General features: G+C 36.9%; 1 protein-coding gene across 1 annotated transcript in view; it reads right to left on the reverse strand.

The window, feature by feature from the left end:
* The window catches only part of HCN1 (hyperpolarization activated cyclic nucleotide gated potassium channel 1), a 207,939-nt gene that overhangs the window by 95,379 nt on the left and 85,719 nt on the right, over positions 1-26,841 (reverse strand). The window contains exon 3 of the mRNA XM_084505239.1: positions 135-296. Coding sequence (XP_084361365.1) covers positions 135-296 — 162 coding nt within the window. The remainder of the gene's footprint in view (positions 1-134; positions 297-26,841) is intronic.

Consider the following 26,841-nt stretch of genomic DNA (forward strand, 5'->3'; position numbering starts at 1 on the left):
CAAACCAATAAAATAACTTTGAATAAGTTGCATAGCAGTGTATTATTAGGCATGTATTTTTACACTTAAGCCCAATGTTAACTGTTTAGATAAATAAAGTTTAGAAAGCACAATGAAAAATGAACAATACTTACAACCATACCGTTTAGGGACACCCAGCAATCTGGTGGGAAATCCTGGAGCAATGGTACTAAAAACTGAAGACAACCATCCCAGTGGCAAAGCAGTAACATCATTCCAATCAGATTAAAGATTCTCACCACAGCACTGGCCAGATCATATGTCATGTGGAAAATCTGTAGACAAAAATTACAGATGATTGATGAGATGCAAATCAGAAATGCAAATTATTCATTTCTCATCAAAAGAAAGAAGCATCATCCTGAAGTTCTAAGGAGGTAGAGAACTTTCAATAAATTCATGTCTGGGGGCACAGGGTTGTACTGACACACCTGACACTTGGCTGCATGCCATGATTACATAAGCTGGTAAAAAGTGCTGGTGGTCAGTAGTCACCAACTGAAGTACTTTCTTAAAGCCCTCAACTTCCTTCAATTGAGCAAATGTCACACACACACATATAAATAAACAAATAATTAAATAAATGACAGAAAGCTTGCTAAAGGTAGTGAAACCAATGCATGTATGCTAATTGGGTGTCTAAATATTCACAAAGTTGTGGGAGATATAAATTCAATGACCCATTCAGAATAGCTTCACTTCCGCATTCCTTGTTTTCTTAAAACCAACACAATTTAACTGAAGAAGCTATATAAATAGTTTTACATCTGTCTGGATTTCTGCACTGTTAATACCAGTTTGACATGCAAAATGATATAGAAGTATCTCATTGCTCCTTATCATTGGCAATTTTTCTAAAATACTGAGAATCCTGAAACACCATAGTAGCCAAGGTTAGATCAAACTAATATTTGGATTTTTCCATTGTTGAAAAAAAAAAAATGCATCTGCATGGACTCTTACAGTAAAACTAATATATTTATATACACTTTTAAAAACAACACAGACATTTTGAAGTTTGTCATGGGCATGTTTGTTGTACAGGACTGGCATGAACAGCAACAATCTGTTGCCAAAGAGAATGGAGAAAAAACATTGTATTTAGCACTTTTCTTCTGTATTGCTTTTGAAGCACTTCCAAATTAGAAATACAGGCACAATTTTTACTTATTCCAGAAGTCAGTTAACTTAAGGTAAATATGATTTATTTCAATAAACATAAAATGTCACCATTCAGGTGTTCAGTTTAGAAGATGAAGAATGTTCTGTTGGTATTTCATGGAATTTTAAGTTGAAATGTTCACTTAACTATATACATAGACAAATGAAATCAGAGCCTGTAGTGCTAAAAACATCAGATTGCTAGAAGCAGACAGCCTGAACCATTGTATACGTGAAGAAAAGGCAGCAAAATAACCCAGGTATGTGAAGAGACATCACCAGCAACACTGATGGGCTGTACAAATTATTAGACATTATTATTGGATCAAATAATAAAACTGCAGATCAGCAGCAACACTGGCTGTTCCAGTTAAGCTTCCTGTTCATTTTTCACAATGTAAATGATCCTCTTATTTCACTGTCCCAGTCTCTCATCTCATTGATGACACAGCAATGCAACCCCAGGCACTGCAGTTTGAGATCAGCTTGTATAATCATGACCCTCCTCTCTGTCTTTACAAACCAAGCATCGTCAAAACTGAAACTCCAAAAGAATCCATGTATGCAAGAAGGAATTATTGTATCCTTCTGCATAGCTAAACTGAAAGCAGCAATTAAGTACCCATACTGCACATAAGTGCAAGTACAAATATGGAGAACATGTCAACGTTTTCAGTTAGGTAAGCATTTTCTGTTAGTGGGAGTTTGTCTTTTTTTTGAAAATGATTGCACATTTTTGCATCCCCAAATGCAAAACCTACATAGCAGAAACATAGATCAGGCATTAAATTTGTGTGCAAAACATTGTTTCAAGCTAGGACATTTTAAGAGAACATTTTCCAAACCCCAGCTTGATACACTTTGAAAACACATGCTTCTAGAATTATTTAAAATACTATGTCTTATCCAAACACCATTGAGTTACTGTCAAAATTGAGAAGATGAAACTGATATTTAGGAGAATATGTACATGTAAACGGGAATAAACAGAAAAGTGTTGCCATTACAAATTGATATTGTTTAGAAAAGTATTTATGTTACAGATATTTTAATAGCTACACTTTCAATAGCAAGATACTAATCAAGAGAGTAAGGTGGTGGGACTGAAGTAATTTTATTCAGAAGATATGAAACAAATAACAAGGAGTACTGCTGAGTTGGAACAGTAACTAACTATGAGTTTCTTTCAAGTTATACTATACTCACATGGTTATTTTATTAAATGTTAAAAGAGCAGATAAAGTCCTGATCACATGAAAAGTCACAAAAAGAGTTTTTTTCAGGCAAAGCAGGATTTCCCCTGATTTTTTTCTGAATATTTTTCTGCAAAACTCTAGAAGACCAGACAGAAATACTACGTATTTTCCACAGAGAGCATAACTTCACCAGCAATTTTCTGTTCCTCCAGAAAAGGGAAGTTATACTATCTGTACATTATGGCTGGGTGAAAATCAAAGGCCATCTCAGTTTCCCCTGTAGCATTCTCATAGTGCCTCAAGCTTCCCATTTAACTGTACTGAAAGAGGATACTGAGTGCTCTATAAAAATGGGTCACAACCAGAGCTAAGCTGAGCACAGACATCTTCATTTCTATGTTTAGTTAGAGAACTTTTTTGAAAACATGCACCCTAAGAGTTTGTGATAAGCAGGGAAAGATCTGGTTCTGTGAAACTGCTCAAAGTCCATGAAATAGTACTTGCACAAACTTAAAGACTCCTGCATCCTTCTCCTACCTCTGTAACTATTTGTAACTTGCCTAGGCTTAGGCAAGATGACAGATTGTGCAAGTATCCTGTGATCATAGCTGCATAAAAATGATCACTCTGTGTCTTGGATGAAGCCCAGTTTTTGGCATCAATTCAGATTGCAGAGATGGTATGATCTGTGAAGCGCTTATCTTGATATAGAATTTTCATTATTTTAAGGCATTTGTGCTAGTACATTTTTATTTCAAATTTTAGAAGCTTCACACCATTTAATTGGGTAATGTGTACTGAAAAAAAATAATATGCAGGTGAATGGATTTGTATATGTATTTATTCCAGAATTTCAGGGATCTTGCCTAGCTCTTATGGATATATTACTTCCTGCCTACCCTGTGAAACTGTGTGATGACTCAGTAAAGCTTCCCAAATGAGCCATTAGAATGAGGATACGGAAAGAAACAGTACAAAGGAAGACTAATATTCAAACCAAATAGCTGGAGCACAGAGTTCAATCTAAAGTGCCTTGATGAATCAGCGAGGTCTTCTGATGGGTTTGAGTTTTGCAAGGACTTTGCTATCTTGCAGTCTATGATTGACTAACTCATTTTTCCTTCAAAGTAAGCAGCATCTGCCTCTTTGTTATCAGAATGCCTTTGCAGTAATAATCACACACTGTAGGAACAATAACTTCTTGAAAATTACGTGAGAAACCACATCTAATAAGGGAAATGTTTGTAACAGTCAGCATCTGACACCAACACCTTCTAACACTTCCGACACCTTTTCACTCAAGAAATATCTCCTCTGCAGTTTAGCATGAAGATCAGTAAGTATTATTAAAAATGCAGGAACATGTTATGGATATTATCTGGATCGCTTAATGTGGTAACATGATATTAGCATTTCCATCATACCAACAATTAATTGTGGCATTTTATTGCTCATCTTTTGCTTATATAGCCCAACAGTTATTGCTTAGATAGTCTAATAGTTAGGGAGCCCATTCTAATAACTGTGATAATTCTGTATTACAGAGAAAAAAAATCCTAAATCCTAAGAAAAAAACCTTGTGTGTCTTGAAATAACCTCTTAATAGCTCTGTGTATTCTAATCAATCTTCAGTAAATAAAAGCTGTTTTCTTTTTTGGAAATAAAATTACCATGGAAATATGTGTTTGGTTAAATAAATAAATAAATAAATATTTTTATACCTAAAGCCTACACTGTAAGTAAGCAGTAACATTTGTTCATGGTAATGTATTGACATTTCTACATTTGAAGGGGGAGGGCTCTTTGTTAAATAATAGTTAAACTAACCTCTGGACTGAAGTGATATTTAATAATTAATGTTTTTCCATGAGGAACTGATCATGATACATGGAAACAATAAGTGGTAAGAAAGTCATATTTTTATCACATTTTCTTTTTGTAATTAAAAAGTACATTCATGACTTAATCCTTCCTAAAAGTCTTAGGAGATGTGTAAATGTGTGTTTTTTAAGAAAGAAACTGGAGCACAGAAAGCTAACACCACTTATTTGCCCATCTGCAGATCGTCCAGCAGGGCAGAAGAAGAACCTCAGATGGATTCAGCTTGGTTTCACAGCACAGGTGTGCTATACATCGCAGTCATATGTCTGTATGAATGGATGCCTTACTAAGACAATGTTCATAACAAATGTATTCAAACAGAAGCATTTAAAAGTTAGACTATTAAACACGTTACTCAAGTGTCTATATATCAGTAGTCTGGTTATCACTCAGCATTCACCATCCATAAACAAGCAGGACTTGCAGCTATAAAACACATTTGAAAATCTGATCACTTTGTTTAGACTTCTAAGTATGTACCTGAATATTCAGCATAACCACCAAGAGGTGCAAATTTTGGATAAAAGATTTCCAAAAAAGTGACTTTAGAGACATGAGATTACTGCAAAAGAGAAAAAAAAATCCTTAGAGGACTAATCTTTTCTATATTATTATTCCACATAACAGGAAATCAGGAAATACTTAATACATATCACTTCTTTTTGTTTACTACTCAATTTAATTTCAGTTTCAGATTATACTTTTTATGTTTATTTTTTTTATTATTATTATTTTTTATTTCCGGTAATACTGTTACTGCTCATAATTTCCACACACTTCAAAAATATGCTTAATAATAAATTTTGGTTCACTTCTGAAAGCTCATAATTTCTTCCTATATTATTATTATAGCTTTTTCTCAATACCATGGAAACACAGAATTTTTCCCTAAAGAACTGACAGTGCCCCTGACAGTGGCTGAAATGTAACCAGAGATTAACTGGTTTTAATATTTTAGCAAAACTTTGCTCACAAAAAATAAGAAATTGCTCAAGAAGTTTGAGTTCATGTGTTTTATCTCAGCTTTTACTCACACTTTATTAATGAGTCTCTTGATTCCCATGTGTGAAGCAAGAAGCTGCCTATTCTTTCCTCACACTTATAATGGAGTGTATGCTTTAAATTGGTCTTGCTGACTCTGATTTCTGAGACTGAGACAAAAAAACTGTTCCAGTCTTACCAACACACTTGCTTAATAGTATTTGAGGGCTGTCATATTAAGTTAATAGTGCATACATAGTTTAACTAAATGAATAAAAAATCTGTTGAACTGCTGTCATGGAGTGCACTAAGTTATCTCTTCTGCCTTCTGGTAATTGGGATGTAATATTTCTTCAGGTGTGATTTTTAGTTCAACTTGATTTTTAGGTTCAGCTTACATAAAAATGGACTTATAAAAATTACCAGAATTTAACCACCACAGAAGGGGGAAAAAAAAATTCTTAGGATGTTCTGAAAAAAATATTAAAATCTTGTATCACTGAGTTGATCCAGATACTTCTTTTGCACCTCAAGCACTAGAAGTGCTTGTTATCATAAAGCTAGTTTGGGTTTAATCTTCAAATTCTGATTTGCATCATGCCTTGGGCTATATGAAATGACACTTGTACTAAGTGAGCTGTGTGGAGCCTGGAATATTTAACCACCACCATAGGGAGACTGAAATAGCTGCACATGTATGGCAATCACTGAAAGCAGACTGAAAGCAGCATTCAGCACAACAGTGGAAGTTCAGGCTAGACTGCAGGGCAAAATAACAGTGATAAAAATGACAAGGGTTTTTTAGTTTCATTCTCTAGGTCAGTCCAAAATTATTAGGTTTATGCCTCAGAGCAGCAACTAAGCAGAGATTATGAACTGTAGGATCCAAATTTTCCTACCTGAGCTAAATTTTCACTTTTAAGACAGTGCACCTTTTGGTGCATCTCCATACACTTTAAACAGTGAAATCCAATTATGACTTTTTAGACATGTTATATTCAACAAATTGATTTCAAAAGACATTCTTTGTAAATATCATTTGGGACTCTATGTGCTTGATCAAACTCTGACTAAAGGCCATTTCTACACTCTATATGGAAAATATGTCTGCAAAAGTAGCTGTAAAGGCTCATTGATTGAAATGCTAGGCTATGCCCTTGGGGTTATGTTTCACACTCAACTGACTCTTGATGCTTGTGCTTAATTTTATAATAAATAATTCAACATTGATAATTCAGTAGTGGGGAAAGGTATATAGCACTATTTAGTCTAGTTGTATTTCTGACCTTAAACTGACAAATGCAAAGATCTAATTCTGCTTTACTTGGACCTGGAGGGAAAACACCAGTGATTTAATAAACAGAACAAACTATTCTTATTCAAACATATACAGGAAAAAAAAAATAAAAAAAGAGAGAGAGAGAGAGAGAGAGCTGAGAATGGCCCATTTTATGTGACCTTTAAAAATTGTTATTTTCTATATGGGGTCAATCTAACATTAGGTTTTATAATAATGTTCCCATTTATTCCTCTTCAAGGCATGTACAAATGGCAGCCAGTTTCCATGGAGCAAAAAGAGCAGCACAACAATATAGAAATGTGACATTATGCTGAGTCCAGGTTAAACCTGAAAGGATTAACAAAACTGCTTTGCTAAAAGAAGAATTAGGCAAGTCTTGGAAAGGTCACATATAACCAGGAAGCAAAATTTATTTACTCCATATAAATTCTGCAATACACATTTTCTACTGTAAATTTGACAATGCTATATTAATTTATTGCCTCTTATACAGAGGGCATAACTTCACTGTCAAAATGTGTATTTTTATTATCCTGTTGTGATTAATGTGTGCGGCCTATTCTGACATCAAAATAGAGAGGAATTTAGTTCTACAATGAAGAAAACATGCCAACACTGACAAATCTCAGGATCCTGAAACAGAAAAATATGGTGCTAATTTTCACTTAGTTTTTACACAGATGTGGCTCTCTTTCAGCAGTTATTCTGATGATATACATTGTTAGACTAAGCCTCTACCTCCATTAAGTGAATCACAGAATCATAGAATCATAGAATATCCCAAGTTGGAAGGGATCCATAATGATCATCAGTTCCAACTCCCGGCACCACACAGGTCTACCCAAAATTTTTAGACCATATGACTAAGTCCACAGTCCAGTCGCTTTGTAAATTCAGGCAGGCTTGGTGCAGTGACTACTTCACTGGGGAGCCTGTTCCAGTGCGCGACAACCCCCTCGATGAAGAACCTCTTCCTGATGTCTAGCCTGAACTTCCCCTGCCTCAGCTTAACACCATTCCCACAGGTTCCACCATTGGTGATTACGGAGAATAGATCACCTGCCTCTCCACTCCCCCTCGCGAGCAAGCTGTAGACTCTGATGAGGTCTCCCCTCAGCCTCCTCTTCTCCAGGCTGAACGGGCCAAGTGATCTCAGCTGGTCCTATGTCTTCCTCTTTAGGCCCTTCACCATCTTCATCACCCTCCTCTGGACACTTTCCAACAGTTAAATGTCCTTTTTGTACTGTGGTGCCCAGAACTGCACACAATACTTGAGGTGAGGCCGGACCAGCGCAGAGTAGAGCAGGACAATCACTTCCCTTCACTGACTAGCAATTCCTTGCTTGATGCACCCGGTTGGCCCACCTGGCCAGTGCACCAGTGGCCAGGGCACACTGCAGGCTTGTATTTAACTTGCTGTCAACCACAACCCCCAGATGCCTCTCTGTGGGGCTGCTCTCCAGCATCTCATTGCCTAGTCTGTACGTATAGCCAGGGTTGTCCCATCTCAGGTGCAGGACCCAGCACCTGCCTTTGCTAAACTTCATGTGGTTTGTGATCACCCAGATCTCTAATCTTTCCAGATCTCTCCGCAAGCCCTTTCTATCCTCATCCAAGTCCACAACTCCTCCAAGTTTGGTGTCATTGGCAAATTTGCCCAAAACACCTTTTAGTCCTACATCCAAATCATTTATAAAAACATTGAAGAACTGGCCCTAAACTGGAGACTTGAAGGAACCCCAGTAGTGACCATCCGCCAGCCAGATGTGGCCCCATTTACCTTTGGGCCCTGTCCGTCAGCCAATTGCTCACCCATTGTATGATTTTTTTGTTAAGTTGTATGCTGGAAATTTTGTCCAGTAGGATCCTATGGGAAACTGTGTCAAAAGCTTTGCTGAAGTCCAAAAAGATCACATCAGCTAGTTTCTCTTGATATACCTTGTTAGACTAAGCCTCTACCTTCATTAAGTGAAACAAAGCAGAAAAACAAAAGCAAAACATAACTACAATAATAAAAAATATCATCATAGCTGTGAGAAAGACACAAATATGCCATATTAACAGCTGTCTCCATTGCAAAACTTTGCTGAAGCTATTCTCCTTAAGTTATAGTACAAAATTGAGCGTGACTGTATGGCAAAAAATACTTGAACCATTCATGAGCGGAGATTGTGAGTTTTGCTGGCTTGAAGTATGGTTCAGTTTCTAGCATCAATTCAAGCATCAGCATTGCCTGACATTCAGCTCAAGCTTCTTGATGGGCAAAGTATTTCAAGTGACAGCACCACTGAACTCAAGCTCTATGAGTGGAGCTGAGCTAGAAGAAATGTTTCATGTATTATCTTTTATAATTATTCATATCTTACAAAGAAGGCAGCTGTAAGATACAGACAGTATCTAAATGGCTCAAAATGTTATTTATGATTTATCTTCCCAGCTGAGTAAGAGGTATTGTTTCTCATATTAATGTGCAGATGTACTCTGGTGTGAACCAGAGAAGAAAAGTAAGTTATTCACCATCAGCAGGACTCCCACAGCACTCAAAAGGGCAATGGAATGACCAACATGAATCCTAAAAATTATCACTGCCTGCAGCATTTCAAATATAAGGGAATGAAGTTAGGTACCTGATTCCATTTTTTGGAATTAATATGAGTTTCTGAAGCCTAAGATCTCTAGTTTTAATATGCTTACACAAGCTGTTGTCACCATTATTAAATGCGAAATTAAGCAACAAATATCAGGAATGTATTTTATAATGAAGTTTACCACAAAATGTGCCATAAATGCTAAAACAAATTTGGATACCCTTTGGATGAACCAGGATCGTCACAAAAAATTGCCATGTTCAATAAAATTGTTTTACACCATATTCGATTATTCAAGTCTCACAAATCCTGGACCCTTGTGATTTTGATTTCTGAAGTGTAACTTCAGAGCCAATCACATCCTGCCCCCAATAAGCTGAAGTTTTTTCCTTTCAGGTATATATTTATAGTAGAGTTGTGGGATAGTGTGTCAGCTGGACTCACCATCAAAACAGGTGGGACACAAACCAGACTCTCAGATTCACAGATTCAATAACAAAACAATGCACAAACTGCTTGCTGTCATCTCACTCAGGCTTCTTTCTTCTATCTGTTGAGCTACCTGAATATTAAAAACATCCCACTATATATCCATATATGGAGTCAGGTACATAAAGCATTTATAGGATCACGTGGTTTTAGGTTTGTCTGGGATAACAGGTAACAGAAGAAAGCCTTTACTGAAATTCAATAAAAATGAATAGGCACAAAGATGATAGACTGCAGAGGGTACTTATAAATACAAACAAAGTAACAGCATATCCCAGAATAGTATGGTTTTACAACTGACATCGTATAAATGGGACACCTGTAACCCACCTCTTTCAACCTCAGTATCATTCACTTTTTATAAAGGTTTTAGTTTTCAAGCTCTGTGCAAACAGGATGAAAACAGTTATCTTCTGAAAACAGGAGAAGCACCATTATCATAAACCCAAAAAGGATCTATTTCAGATTAAAAGGGATGGTTCACTGAAGTTTCTAAATCATGATTTCTTTTTACATGATGCTTACTCCTTAAACCACACTGCTGCATTTCTGAGCTTCTAACTAATTCTCTTAATTATAATAATACATCATAATGATCCAATAGCAAACAACTGAAATAATGAGGAATATTTCTCCTGAGGATTTTTAGTTGGTGTCTCACTGAAGCTATTGAGGTTAATCTTCCAAACATGGAAATAATGGGCAAGGAATTGAAAATAAAAGCTGTTATGTTAAATTTCTTGTGCCATAAGAGTTCTGAAACCAATTTGATTCAGAATGCTCCATTTTAATAGCAGGAAATACATCCATTTAAAAAAGACCCTGAATGTTGTTTTATGAGGCACAACTGTCACATTTTAATGTTGATATATTTGGGTTATTAAGATTAAATATAACCCGTGAATAAAATATTTGAAAATCCATAATGTATTAGAAGTTTTTTTTTTTTTTTATAGTAACCTAGAAGGCCAAACCTTTATTATTATTCATAATAATAATAATAACAACAACAAAAAGACTAGTAATATTTAGAATTTTCAGTATAATAAACACAGAAGATTAGTGCATGATACTTTGCAAAAATCAGAACTCTTCAACAGATAGATGCTTAAAACCCGAAACAGAGAAAATCCATTTATTCCTTTGAAAATTTTGGTAATCTTGCTAAAAGCAAACATGATTAAACCACTCATACATCATACTCACACACATGCACACACGAAAATCTAAAGAATAACATCTAAAGATATAGATATGAATAAATAATTATTCTAATATCAGCGAATTAACTTCTGAGTCAATGTTTCACAATATTGATTAATTGTCTTAAAATTATGTGGTTAATTGAACTGCATTGTAAAAAAAAAAAAATTAATCCAGGAAGTGCAAATAAAGCCTGCAGTTACAATCACAAGTCACACAGAAGTTACTCAAAATCACATAGAGGACCTCTTTTGCAGTTTTAAAGGTTAAATAAAAATATTAATTAAAAAAGAAAAAAAAAAAATTAAAAAAAAAAATACTAATGCCTGAGGAAGTAGAAAGAGCAAACCAAACATACCAAAATCATAGTCTTTACAATCATCTCAAAATTTGCCAGTAGAAATTAAGAACTCAGTTGCTTGTTAGAAACTTCAGGTTGTCAGAAGTATATCACCAGTTTAAACAAATTAGTTTGAAGATTTGCATACAATATACTCTTGCGTAAAATATCTTGTTTACCTGTTTTAGTACACTTTACTACCTTGATAAGAAATTTCAGATGCTAAATTATTCTATTTTCATAACTGTGTTCAACTTTAATAAATACATGACTGTTATTATTAAGAAAAGTGAATCTATACAACCGTATCCGAAAACATAATTTGCACTCAGGTCTGAATACTCAAAATACTCAAAAGTCTCAAGTCTACTTAAAAAAAAAAAAAAAAAAAAAAAAAAGGGAGAGAGAGAGAGAGACAAAAAATGCATACAAATATGACCAGAAAAGAGGAACTACTGTAAGAAGAAAGAAGCACAATTTATGGTCCTGTTGGGCTTCTTTGATTTTTGCCTATTTCCAAAAACAATACGTACTTCTGATAATAATTCTGATAAATAATGCGTACTTCTGATGTGTAAACTTGTTCAGGATTTAATGCACAATCATCTCAGACTTCATGTTTTACTGCTGTCAGTTATAATGATGAAGAGCTGAAATGTGGTCTTCACACCCTGATTGATTTTTTCAAATTATTTTTTCAGTTTACAGTTACTAATATACATTTCTAATGTATACCTCTCTATCTTCAGTTTGTCATACAAATAATGAAACAAGGCAGATTGCCTTATAAATGGCACAAGATATCAGCCTATACTGAAACATACGCTAAATGTTAGTAATACAACTGGAACAATCACTTACTGAACATCAGCAGCAGCACACCATAAACCACAGTGATGGGATGAGCCTGTTGAGGATTCCACTGACAACTCACCACTTACCATCTCCCTGGCAGGGTTGGCTTTAGCCTTGCAATCACCACCTTAGGTTTATGACGGCTGCGGGTGCACTGTGATGGCTCTCACTTCCAGACATGGATCTGTACTTGTCTTTCTTGGTTGACCTAGCTACTAACAGTGGCTTCCTGCTGTTTTCTAGCTGATCTGATGAAGACCAAAACGTAGGCTTTACTGCAGAATATTTTGCCCCATTTTCAGTACACAATCCCCCACTAGGCCACCATAGGATGCCTAAGGTTCCCTGCTGCAGCTCATTGAAATCACGGTCTCTCCAGCTGTTGACTGTCAGCTATAAGAGTCTTGAGATGAACGTTTAATCTTTGTACTCATATTTTCTAAGGCTACTGAGTCCTTAGACATATGTTGGGCACAATACAAGCAAACACATTCTACATGTTTACTGCTAATTCTAGCTATGTCTTCCACTCATTTATGGGTATGCCTTCCATTGGACATTCATGGTTGTGGTAGACAACATACCTCCTCATTCATCCCAGATATACCTCTGTTCTCTTATGTATTTTGATTTTGTATATCAACATGTCTGAAAGCTATCGCTATTGCCAGCACTCCTGCAGAACACTATTCAGTCCATCCTTCACTCAGCACCAGGAAAAACCTGTGCACTCATTCTTTGCAATCTTGGATATTTTACTGACAGAGATTTGTCTGCCAGTTTTCCTGCAGCCTTTTGCTACTGATGGAAATGTATGTTAAAAAAACTCAGCTGTGTCTTCCCCACAGAGATATACCATGTGGTGTTCTGCAAAGGGCCTTCAATGTTTGGCCACCAGCAGTGAGCCTTCTTGGGGTATGTCCTACTCTCTCAATATGTTGCTGAAGACTCAGTAACTTAGGTTGCCGTCACATAGATGACCTGTGATTCTTATTATGATGTCTTAAGTCTTATTATCTACAACAGGAAAAGTGATGGAATTTTGTCTGCGAATTGTACTTCACATAGCCTTTTAATGACTAAACCCAACTCCACATTGTACGTGGTTAAATTATATTAGGCAAATAAAGCACTTCTGCAGCATGTTAAGTAGAGCAGGCTGGTGCTAGCACTACCTCTTCCTTGGTATCATAGACTACAATTTAATGCTGTGGTCAGCAGCTTGGTTTTCTTCTCTGTACTGTATAATGATAAACCTTGCTCTTTCCAAGATGTAAAACATGGACTCATCATTACCGGCCTAATAATTTCTTCTTTTCAGTTCTCCTTCTTTTTCTCTCCTCTCCTCTCCTCTCCTCTCCTCTCCTCTCCTCTCCTCTCCTCTCCTCTCCTCTCCTCTCCTCTCCTCTCCTCTCCTCTCCTCTCCTCTCCTCTCCTCTCCTCTCCTCTCCTCTCCTCTCCTCGAGTCTCCTCTCCTCGAGTCTCCTCTCCTCGAGTCTCCTCTCCTCGAGTCTCCTCTCCTCGAGTCTCCTCTCCTCGAGTCTCCTCTCCTCTCCTCGAGTCTCCTCTCCTCGAGTCTCCTCTCCTCGAGTCTCCTCTCCTCGAGTCTCCTCGAGTCTCCTCTCCTCGAGTCTCCTCGAGTCTCCTCTCCTCGAGTCTCCTCTCCTTGAGTCTCCTCTCCTCTCCTCGAGTCTCCTCTCCTCGAGTCTCCTCTCCTCGAGTCTCCTCTCCTCTCCTCGAGTCTCCTCGAGTCTCCTCGAGTCTCCTCTCCTCTCCTCGAGTCTCCTCTCCTCAAGTCTCCTCTCCTCTCCTCTCCTCTCCTCTCCTCGAGTCTCCTCTCCTTGAGTCTCCTCTCCTCGAGTCTCCTCGAGTCTCCTCAAGTCTCCTCTCCTCTCCTCTCCTGGAGTCTCCTCGAGTCTCCTCTCCTCGAGTCTCCTCTCCTCTCCTCTCCTCGAGTCTCCTCTCCTTGAGTCTCCTCTCATCTCCTTTCCTTGAGTCTCCTCTCCTCGAGTCTCCACTCCTCAAGTCTCTTCTTTCACCTTGAGGATGTTCAGTATTGTACTGAGACCAAGCACACAGCCTTACTGTGCAACACTGAGCAATACTTGTGTTTGTCAATTTCAAAAAGCAAAACCATATTTTGTTTCTTATTTTCTAAGAACAGGCCACATTTGCCTGTTAGCTTCTGATTGATATAGTATACCGTAGCCCCTATGCAGCCATTTTCCATTCCCATTTTTCTTCCTTGTCTGTCTGCTGACAATGAAGCTGACTCCCTGGAGCAGCTGGAATCAGACTGGATATTGACCTAAAGCATAGCTCAGAGATGACAGCTAAATGACAAGCAGAAACTGAAGAGGGTTCAAAACAAAGCAAAAGTTGTGCCTAAGAACTTGAGGCAAACATACTCTTCTTCACTGAAAGTCCCAGTTATCCCATGTAGCCCTTTTTTTTTTTTTCTTAAAATTCTTTTATTTATTCTTCTTTCAACAGCAGGATAATTTGCGGAAATTTCCTCTGGGACATTTAATAGCTTTAGTTTCCATTCCCTTTACATTGCTGTTAAAAGATGGAGATTATACGTGTTGCTGTTTCAGTGCTTTCCTATACAACACAGGTTACAAAATTGCTTTCACTGTCAGTCTGTTTCTAACTCACCCATACTTTGTACAGTTATAACTACATCTCCCCTTCTGCTTTTCATATTTAGAATTTAAAACAAGAAAAAGCTGCTAAAGCAGGATCATGTAAAGTTTCTTAAGAAGAAAAATGTATCCTTACTTTCTCTGCATGGATTTATAAGCAATCCCAAACTGATGGTGAGATTCTCACTCCCTTCCATTTTTAAAGGCGAATTCTTCTGTGACTAAATGTCTGGAGGAAAATAATTTACTTTCAGCAAGAAAACCAAATTTTCCCTCTGTTTTTTTGTGCTTTCTTATTCTTGTTCCTCAGAGTATCCCCACAGTACATTTTCAGTCCACTCCAAATGTTCTTATTTTTCTATACCCTGTCCCTGTGCCATAACCTCTCTATACTTTTTTTTTTTTTTAATATGCTCCCACAGAAGACATAAACATTACATCCTAAAAAACATCCAGAAAAGGTTTTCAAAATTAGAGAAGGCAACTCTGCCCATCCTTCATCAGAATGATTGCATCCAATGGCTGACATTAAAAGGTCAGTATTTCATATCAATTACCATATCACGGCAATACTGCCAACACCAAGTAAATATAATTGTGATTTAGGAAACCCCATAAACCTTGAGAATAATTTAAAAGTATGCTTTGGGTAGTTCATGTTTGCATGACTATCAAAATTCTCTCAGAAATTGGTGGAAGGCTAAAATTAAATATAAGAAAAGAAAACAGTAATAAATTTGAGATGTTTACAAGTTCCCACAACTCCAGGAACTGAGACTCAGGGAGAAAAGCCTGTAAGGCTATTTAATATATTAAAGATATGTAATATTGTAAGGCTATTTAATAGGCTATTGTAAGGCTATTTAATATTGTAAGGCCTACAATAAAGTTGGAAGAGTTTGCAAAATTTGCAACGGCATTTAAATCATCCCACTTTTACTACCTCAGTCCTAAATTACAGAAATTCTTTGTTTCCAGAGGGCAAAATCCTGGAAATATTTATCCTGTGTGCTCTCAGAGCTGTAATTCGCATCCCTGGGACAGTGCTGTGACGGAGGCTGAGTAGCAAGAACAGCATTTACGCAATTGCAGAGTGACAGTGAAACAGAGAGCTATTTTTATCATTGAGTTTGGCAGAAATGGCTAACCACTAGGTGCTTCAAACATTTCAAAAACCCTAGAGCTGGGGGTCTGCATGTGCGTGGGACCACTAGAATAAGAGAACAGGGCAAAAGAAAAGAGAGGGGAAGCTGTGGATTTACAGAGCTGAGAAAACTCTTTGCCAACCAAGTTCTTGTCCTGCAGAGACAGACTTTGAGAAATACAAACAGGCTGCAGAGAGTTTTCTGAAATACTGCTGGATATGTAGTAGCACTTACTCTATAAGGCATTATTCCCTGAAGTACAGTTTTGAAATTACTCTGGACAATTTATCACCTACCCAAATGACCCTGTCACTTGGCTAGTCCATCAGCCTGGAACTTTAATATTCACAGACCCCAAAAAAGCAATAAACACCTGCCTTTTTTCAATAAATCAACCTGCCAAATATATTTTTTTTCTTTCTTCCTATAAGCATTCCCTGTTTGATGCCCAGAACAAATACTCATCAATCCTGGGTCACCCACGTGTTTTCTAGATATTAAAATGTCATAATGTTCACTGCTAAATAGAAAAGGAAAAAAAAAAAAAAAAAAAAGAAAACATCATGATCATCATGATCATTCTGGGAAAACCTTTATGGTTTGACTGCTACCATCTGATTTCTATTTCAGGAATAAACACATTAAAAATAAATGAAGAGGTTGTCTTACTTTTTTAACAGACCTCCTGTGATATACTCAGACTGTTCTCTGCACATTACAATTAAGACCTCCACTTACTCTGCTCAGTCACATACCCATACAAGACTAATTGCAGAACTGCTTGCTGTTGAGAAGCAGGAGGCAGGACCACCACAGCACTTGCTGACTCTCTGGGGGCAGAGGAGCTGCGCAGCAGGCAGAGCGTCTCTATGGGGGCTGCTATACCTTGTCCAGTGTACATTCAGCACAAGGAGGTAGCACATTTAATGCTCATCCATCCCCTTTACTCCTGTATGGAGCAGTGGTGTCATGGTGTCATGACAGTTCTATGGAGAACTGAATGAGGTCTGAACTGAATGAGGTCTGAACTGAATGAGAAAATGGAGGCAAGTGTTATTTATATGAAAGACCATAAATAATTATTTTTTTTATTATTTTGTTTTTCCCCAGGAACCAAAGAATTCATTCCATCAGGCTAACTGTAAAATGAATGTTAGCTCTGGAAGTCAAAACAAAATAATTAACCAGCTAAATGCATCATTATTCTCAAAAGATGAAAAAGGATTTGTAATCATAGACTAAAAATCACAATCAGATCTCTGCAACATCTTCCCTTCAAATTTTTAGTTTTTTCTTTCAATTTATTTGTCTTCTTTTTACACTTCAGTGATTATTGATTCTTCCTTTCAGAGGAAGCACTATTATAAAATAATTATCTGCTCTCTCAGTATTTCCCTGCCAGATACAAGCAAAATGATACTCCATTAGTGTACAGTTAGATCTCTTCTCTTCATTCAAGCATAATCATTAAAATGGGAGAAGAGTGTACAATTTGTTTTCTGATGATATAACATACCGACATGTTTGTGATATCATATATCATATGGAGATAGATATATATAGAGAGAGACATATATATGTATATATAGATATACATAATTATATACAGGTGAGTTATGACAGTGATGTTTGCCAGAACTAACACCACAGTTTTTACACACCCCTTATGCTCTTCAGCAAAGCCCCATCTTCTACCTTTATCACAATCTCACTATCAAAGTTTCACTATCAAAGCACCATTTCTATGTACAAAGGCAGTACTGATTCCATGCACGAATAAAATTCTTTCCACCCACGCTGCTTTTTCTTCACTTTCAAAAAGTCTTTTATAGAAGAATATACAGAGCTCCTTCGGAGGATGTATATACCTCCATGTCTCCTAGAGAAATCCTTGGATCCTAGAGTTTGATACTGCCTTCAGTGGATCCCAGGCTTACTGTATTTTCCCTGTCCTCTCATGGCTGAATTAAATTAAGTGTCTGTTAGTATATCCCAGCCATTAGAGGAGAAAGGATTTGGGAGGGATGAATCTGACAGACAGCCAAAGGGGAGAGACAACTCTATGGTAAAGATGCCAGAAAGTATCCAGACAGGCAGCAGAAACGTAAGAGCTGTAGTTCATATGGATTTTAATTTGTTAGTATCATTTGCCGTTTTATCACATCACACACTTTATTTATGTCTGAAATGGAAAAAAAAAAAAAAAAACAAAACAAAAAAAAAAAAACACATTTCCTCATATATCTTCTACATCAAAATAACAGTTAAGTTCAAGTTTTATTTCTGTGTCTCTGTTCCTGGCACACAACACACACCTCTTTGTTACCACCAGGCAGCAACACTATACCAATCTGTATTGGATGTTCATCTTGCATTTATTGTATCGGTGACAGTAAAATTGACCATGCCAGGGAACGTGTCCTTTCTTGAAAACTAAGCTAGGGACATAGTAGATTTTTCAACCTTTGCAGTTTACATAGGATTAACAGGGAGACTTAATTTTATCTAAACAGTTAAAGATTATCATCATGTGGGTATTTATTACTCCTGTGACCTTACATGATGGCCTAAGAGAAAACATGCAGATATTGTTTCATATATGCTGTGCACTTAGACACTGTTTAGAAGGAAAATGAGAGGAAAGGGACACTGCTGTCAGTTAAATTTGTGGATACACATCAAGAGTTTAAAGACTAAAATGCTGAGTACTGAAAGGCAGTATAGAGAACACACACAATCCCATTACAAAGTTAGTTTTCTTGTATTTTTATTACTTGTTTTACACCAGTTTAAAAAAAAAAAAAAAGTATAGAAACTGCCCTGCTAAGCAAGTTGCAACAACTCCTAGACCTAGCTAATTAAAGTTTCAGAAAAAATACCATGAAGCTTAATGCATAAAATAAACACCCAGGACATCTGAACATTTTGTTCTCTTCCAAAACATAGTCTAATTCATTTTAATTCAGTAGGCTTTTGGGTGCTTTTTTAATTATTTCTTTCCAGCCATGTCAGCTTTCAGATTTTTTTTCTTTTACTGCATTTTACATTCTTTTGCTGTGACTAAGGTCCTACATACACTGTTTTGAAAGACTCCACTGGATGTAAAAGTGGCTTGGGACTAATACTAACCATTTCGGGACACAGTGAAAGACCCTCTGTGTTTTTCACCATTAGTTATTTCAATTCTTCTACTCCAAATGTCACAGAAATATTTATACCCAAGCCAGGAGGACTGAAGGGCATGCCACTTTCCCCAGTGCTACTTCAGAAATAGCTCAGTATCACCACTACTAATAACCATTAAGAGATACTATCACAAAGATTGCTCTATGGTTTCACTAGCAGCTCAGCTGTCTTGCTTTACATGGTGAAGCTTATTAATTCAGTAGATATTTGTGCTCATCTTGTAAAGCCTTCATGTAAATACAGACATATATGTATACCTGTATACATAATTTACCAATTAGAGTGCAGTGATAATGGTTGTTCATACTGAGGAGAACTCTGTTCAAGAAACCCAAAAAAGAACGAGGGAAGGCTTCCCTCATTTGTATCTTCCATCATATCTCATACTTATACTAGCCCTAAGCTTCCAGCCTTTCTCATTAAACAAGCCACCTGGGTACGCACTATGGAAAAGTCATCTTGTGTTGCTAGAGCAAGAGGAGTCTCCCTTTCCCACTCAATTTAGAAGACACCTGGGAAGACTCACGTTCTAGTCTCAGCACCTTGATACTCTTACAGGGGTTTTTCTAGGTTGTTTAACTGAAGCGGTTGAGTTGGTTGCTGTCTGCTCTCTACTTGCAGTCAGCTTCTTACTGCAAAGCACCAAGAGGCCTAAAGGAGTGCTGGCACTAACCTACATGGGGATTGCCTCTGGCTGTGGACAATGGAGAGGGCAGGAAATAGCATGCTTAGTTCTTCTGCTCTGTTGACACCTGTCTACTCTGTTTGGACACCTGGACCCATGCCACACAGATGCAGGTAATAAGCCTTTCCGAGTACTTCATGCCTTGGTGCTACATTGTTGGTGCTCACATTGTGTGCAAAGATGACAGAGACTCATAGGGGTCATCTGTCTTTGCACAAACCCACAGGAGAGTCTTGTGCAGATTTTATTTTTTAGGATAGATCATCACTAAAACTAGCCAACAGAAGAAAAACAAGAAATGCACATAGCGAAACCCCAGCCAGTCACCAAAAGTGACAGAAAGAATTAATTTACTCATGATATGCCAATGACCATTAAAAGAGTTTACATATAGACGTATAGAAATACATAAAACTAAAACTGGGATAATTTATTCTAGCTTTATTCTAGATTAACAATTTAAGTTTGTTTATATGCCATTGATTTTGATATAGTATGACTAACCTTGTCTTATGTAACTCTTGTAATCTACCTTTAAAAATCTACATTTCTTCAAATCCTACTGAATGTGTTAACTCATTAGTATCTTGAGACACCTGATGTAGAAAAAGAACACCATCTCTCTATAATGTCATTTCTCTATAATGTTTTAAATTTGTTATATCTGAGTTTTATTGTAAGAGCCTGTGTAAGACCAGCCTGGCCCTGTTTGTCTCTTCTCTCCATATTGGCATGGCACAGATGTTCCAGAGAAGTTTTGAAATGCATTAAAATATAAATGAAAAACACAAGTATATTTTACAGAAGCGTTTATACTTTTTAAAAGAAAAAAAAAAGAAAAAAAAACCTCAAGTCCTTGTAAATATATTTCATAACAAAATTCCAAGTTCTAGTATAATATCAGGCAATCTTCATGCAGGGACAGATTTATTCCATGATTTAAAAAAAAAAAAAAAAAAAAACTTTTTAGAGGTGTTTATTTGAGAAAATATGGAATCTTATGTCAACAATCATGTATTTAAGTTACTATGATTTTCTTTTATTTACATATGAATTATCTGATTTACTTTTGAACAAAAAAAGCATGTAGTGCCACCTAGGGGCATTCATAAGCTTATGAATTTGAATTTTTGACAGCTCAAATATCCTGAATTATGTTTACTTTTCCTAACTGAGTGCCTTGGAATAAAAATCTGTCTTAAAGGAGGCTTATACAATTCAGTTTTACCAGCTGGACAGTGCAGCATAAGCTAATTCCAGGAGCACTGTGAAATTAAGTTCTTTCTGTTTCAGCCAGAGAAACTTGCTCTCACAGAATATTATTAAAAAAAAAAAAAAGTATATTAGAAGGAAATAAAGCACCTCCTTCTGCATCTGAACTTCTACCTTATCAAAGCAAAACAAAACAAAACAAACAAACAAACAAAAAAAAAACTGAATAACTAATCCTTACTTTAACTGGGTCTATGTGATGTGTGAAACTTAATTTCTGATGCTTGAGTTTGCATTTCATTTCCTGAAGTCCAACATCAGATGAACTAGATGGGAGGTCCCCTCAATAGTGGCATGCAACCAAAGTGGTAGTCAAGCACAGCATTTACTCACTCTGTTTCAGTTTTTAATTCTTGGCCTGTTTTGTTTTGGTTTGGTTTGGTTTGTTTCCTTATTCTTTTTTGTCAATAAGGGATATTTTGGCATTACTCTGGAAAGACTGGATAGAAAAACAGATTAATCTATTTAAAGCTACTTTCAGATGCAGAGAATTCATGAAAAGTGCACTGCTACCAAAAGAAGCCATGTACCATACATCTCTGATTATAGATAAGGATTGATTCATTTCTTAGGCAGATTTTGTATACAAAATGTTATAGTGAATATAATACAAGTCAAGATCTATTTCTTTCTATTTGTTTTTACTGCAAATCCATTACAAATGATTTTATCCTAGACTATCATTTTGCTTGATGCTTCTGTCATATTGGATCATAGTAATCGTAGTAATCATTCAGTTCTATTGGATATAACCTAAAAAACAAAACAAAACAAAACAAAACTTCCATATGCAGGAGTGGCAGCCTCTTCAGTGCTAACTACAAGAAAACAAGGCAAGTAATTTAACAAATGATCTATGTTCCACATAGCAGGTTTTTTTTTTTTCTCAGCTTCCTCCTCACTATCAAGCTCACCCACACATCTCCACACTCAAGTAATTTGAAGATGTTACCAGAATGTCTGTGAGGTTGGAGGAATCAGTGAAATTATCTAGAAAGCAGAAGCACTGTTCAGAAACAGTGTATTATAACAGATTTTTCCAAAGAATTTATTCAACATTTCCCTTAGAAATCTGTAAGAACAAGTAACATAAACATGGGGGGATTTAAATCTTACTTTCAAGTACTAATGTCAGTGCTAGTGTGGACTGCAGAGCCATTTATAAGAGTATTCATACTGTCATATTATGTTATTAAGCATAAAGATGATACAGCAATATTAATGCAATAAAATCCTATTAACCATGATACCACTAAAAGAAAGAAAGAAAGAAAGAAAGAAAGAAAGAAAGAAAGAAAGAAAGAAAGAAAGAAAGAAAGAAAGAAAGAGAAAGAAAGAAAGAAAGAAAGAAAGAAAGAAAGAAAGAAAGAAAGAAAGAAAGAAAGAAAAAGAAAGAAAGACAGACGGACTAGTTCACTGAGACAATACTGGATTTTTCACAGACTGTATTGGAGACCAATCCTGGGAAGGCTGTGTGGGTTCCTTGGTCCTAATCCAGGAAAGCATTTAGCAAGCACCTTATTTTAAGCATATTAGCAGTTGTCTCAACTCAGTGGGAAAAAGCCAAAACAAAGAGGGGTCTGTCCATCATTTTAACCATGTTTAGTCAGGTTAGCAGCACTGGAAAGTTTTTTTGTCACCTCCCAAAATGTAGAACCATCCTGTCTGTGGTTCACTGTTACATCTCAGGGGTGGACTCAGTTCTACATTACCTAGCAGTGCAGAGAGCCTGCTCAATTACATCTCTTCTCAGAAGTTAGTCAGTACTTTTGCACCTAGATCCTGCAAATATTATTATTCACCAAATAATTCACCAAAGTAATTTCCATACCTGAATTTCATTCTAAACTAATTTGATTTATTCTGAACCCTTTCTCTAGGCAGCTTTGCCCCTGCATGGGAAGAAAACAGCTAAGGACAACTAAAATTACCCTACATGACAAAGGGAAAACTATACTGGAAAATATGTTCTTGAGCTAATCTTTTGGAGTTATACAAAGACCAAAAATTCAAACTAAGTACCCGTCCTTGAAACATTGCTTATAGACTTTTAAAAAAATAAATAAAATAAAATAAAATAAAATAAAATAAAATAAAATAAAACAAAACAAAACAAAACAAAACAAAACAAAACAAAACAAAACAGAAGTGATTTTGTTGTATTTTAGTACTCAAGTGTTGTTTGTTTTTTTGTTGTTGTTATCGCTGTTTTTGTTTGTTTGTTTGTTTGTTTTTTCTTATGAATGGGCATCACTTTACCCAAAGTGAAGATTTTGCCAGTCAGTTACAATCTAGGACAGCCTATCTGCACCCCATTCCAAACCTGTTATATTTTTCTGTCTGCTCAGACAGTTATACAATGGTCCCAGATAAATGCCACTTGCTGTAGTAGATCTGCTTAGCATCCTGTTTGCCCCTTCTTCTGTTCTGCAAAGGTGATGTAGCACAGCAGTCACACCAAAAAACAGTTTCAGAAGCAGTGTTCTTCATCACCTCCACTTCCTTTTTGACTACTTTGATTACTTGAAGCATTTTACACATTTATTGGTTTATTTCTTCAGAGCCTGTTCTCTGACACCCCATGGCACTGATCATACCAGAAATTCAGAACCAAGTTTCTCCTTCTACATACAATATAGAAAAGACCCTGCTACAAGCTTTGTGAGCTTTGTTACTTATAAACTCTTTGTTATCACTCTCGACGGGACACACACTCAGACCAAACTGAGAAGCAGCAGAAGGCAATGCAAAAGTTAGCAAGTGAATCTTGCAAATCAGCAGGGACCAAACAACAAATGTCTATAAATAACAACTGTGGACAGCCTAGCAAAAACATTTGTACAATAATAGGCAGGATGGGATAAAACATGCAAGGAGTCAAGATAAGCCTCTCCAAATAAAATTTTCAAGGATTAGTGGATTACTCTACATGACACGTTGGTGGTAGTAGGGCATTTAGCAGTGTCAATATGCTTTCTGATTGGGAAAAGGAATATCAGAGGACAAAAATAAACACAGCTTTTCTTAATTCATCCTGCAAAATACATGAGGAGTCTCTGAGCAAGCTCCCTCCAGAGACCAGCAAATGTCTCAGACCTACAAACTATGCTTTAAGCATCACCCGCAATCTGCTAAGATGACAGCAGTCAGTGAAGATACACGATGACTGATATGTGGCTAAAGGACAATTTTGTTATTTCATGGAAACAGCTGCTCTCGTGCTGTACCAATTTCTTTACCGAAAGGGTTGTTAGACACTGGAACAGGCTGCCCAGGGAAGTGGTGCAGTCACCATCCCTGGAAGTCTTTAAAAGACGTTTAGATGTAGAGCTTAGGGATATGGTTTAGTGGGGAGTGTTAGTGTAAGGTCAGAGGTTGGACTCGATGATCTTGAGGTCTCTTCCAACCTAGAAATTCTGTGATTCTGTGATTCTGTAATTTCGGAATTCTCTGGCTGAAATGAGAGCTTTACCACCAAGTTTCAGCCCTAGATTGCTTTTCTCTCATGCAGAGATGCAGCCTGTTCCTGGTCAACCACAAAGCAGAATAAGGACTTCTTGCACTTACAGCTTCTTACAGGAAGCTACAAGGAGTTCCCCCTTCCGCATGGATGGCAAAAAGATGCCAACTGTCTCAGGCAGCAGAAGACAGATCCCTTCTTCCTGCCACCAGTTCAGACAGCTGTGGATGGAGAGAAAATGAGGTTGCATACCTGCACTTCACCTCCATTCTCTTATGCTGAAGTCTTTAGCCCATCTACAAAACATGGTGGGAAAAAAAAAAAAAAAAAGTCCAAAAGTCCAAATGCTGTACATTGTATATGAGTACACTATATTTAGAATCCAGTATCTAAAACAGTTTTGACGCTTGAATTTGGACTCACGGGTCTCATGAGGTTATGAGGTTTTTAACAAAATGGTCTCAAACACACTCAGGTAAACATTCCTATATGAAGCCATGTAGTGCAGATGGGCAAGTTTTGATGTGGAAATACAAAACACAGCTAAGTTCACATATCTACAACTGATATCAGACAGTGGAAGATAATACTGACTGATCCTCCTAACGTGGCCTAAGGAAATTAACAAAATAAAAATGCAAATCTCAGAATAAATGGGAAAGGGAAAATTGGCTTCTTTGGTTTCTTAGCTAATTACTGCTACAGTCAAACTGACCTGTCAATGCTTATGAAACATTTGTCACAAATTCATACTGCCTGTGTCCAAAAATTTTTCAGAAATCTAATCCTTTCTTCTTTATGTCTCGCCTGGACGACTGTAATGCTTTCTCAGCAGGTCTACCAGCAAAGCCGATTAGTAGACTCCAAGCAATTCAACATCCAGCTGCAAGACATGCAGCTAAAAAGAAAAGGATATTTCCCAGCTGTACCCCTAGCATAAATCTTTCAAATAGACTTTTAGTTTGCACTTAGAAACATATCATTTTGCACAGAACACAGTAAGATTCTAAATTATCCTACTAAGTTGCTCATAACATACTTCATTCTCTCTTTGCTGTTCCTTTGGTAATATGGAAAACAAGACATCAGCAGTCTGTTTCACTGAAACAGGGCGTTATTATAATCTGTATTATCATGGAACATTACTGTCATTTATTAATCAGAATAAACTCTTGATCCAGAAGGTTTACACTTCGACAGGACAAATAATATTGTTAGAGCAGAGGATAGAGATAAATCTTATCAAGAAAGGAAACAGCTGATAACAGAGGAATTCCTTGTATTTATCCACAGCCAAGTCGTGTGGGCAGCAGTGCTGCTCATGGTTCTCCTGCAAGCCAACAAAACAAAAGGGGGAGAGGAGAAGAGCAAACCAGGGTAGGCAGCAGCCAGACCCCCCATGATGCATTACACAACTTGTCCTCCTGATGACTGCTCCCATGGGTGCACCTCATCCACACTCACCAAAACACAGCACAGCCCCACAGCTTGGGGTGCACACCTCTGTCTGCCTACATGATGTAGTATGACTGACAGATGCTGGAAAAGGCTTTCCAAGCAGGGATATACACAAAATGACCTCTGGACATATTTGCTGTCGCTCATCATTGTGACACTGCATTTCCTTCTACGTCTTAGAACTCTGTTACGTTTTCTACTTCAAAACTTGTAGTTATGGGGTGAATTTCATATCTAGGATAAAAGAATATGCATCCTAATCTACAAAAATTAAAACTGTTAGGACAATGGAACTTAGATTTAAAAAAAAAATAAAACAATAAAATAATGAAATAATAAAATATATCTAATCAAATATGGCATACAAGATCACATACACCATTATTCTCGCTTGAGAAATCATTGCCTGATATTTTATGTTCTGTCTTGTTCTAAGTTCCCTTCAAAACTTGAAAATGATATTTTTTATCATGTCTCATTATTTGCATTCACAATCAGCTTAAGGTAACCAGACGGTTACATTGCTATCATCTTTCTGTGCACGAGAGATAATTTTGCACTACAATTTGACTGTAATTTATTCATGCTTGATATTGAGGTATTAATAGAATCACAGAATCACACAGAATCACAGAACCATCTAGGTTGGAAGAGACCTCCAAGATCACCTAGTCCAACCTCTGACCTAACACTAACAAGTCCTCCACTAAACAATATCACTAAGCTCTACATCTAACCATCGTTTAAAGACCTCCAGGGAAGGTGACTCAACCACTTCCCTGGGCAGCCCATTCCAATGCCTCACAACCCTTTCGGTAAAGAAGTTTTTCCTGATATCCAACCTAAACCTTCCCTGGTGCAACTTTATCCCATTCCCCCTCATCCTGTCACCAGGCACGTGGGAGAATAGACCAATCCCCACCTCGCTACAGCCTCCTTTAATGTACCTACAGAGAGCAATAAGGTCACCCCTGA

The sequence above is a fragment of the Aythya ferina genome, assembly GCF_964211825.1.
Source record: "Aythya ferina genome assembly, chromosome: Z".
Lineage (NCBI taxonomy): Eukaryota > Metazoa > Chordata > Aves > Anseriformes > Anatidae > Aythya > Aythya ferina.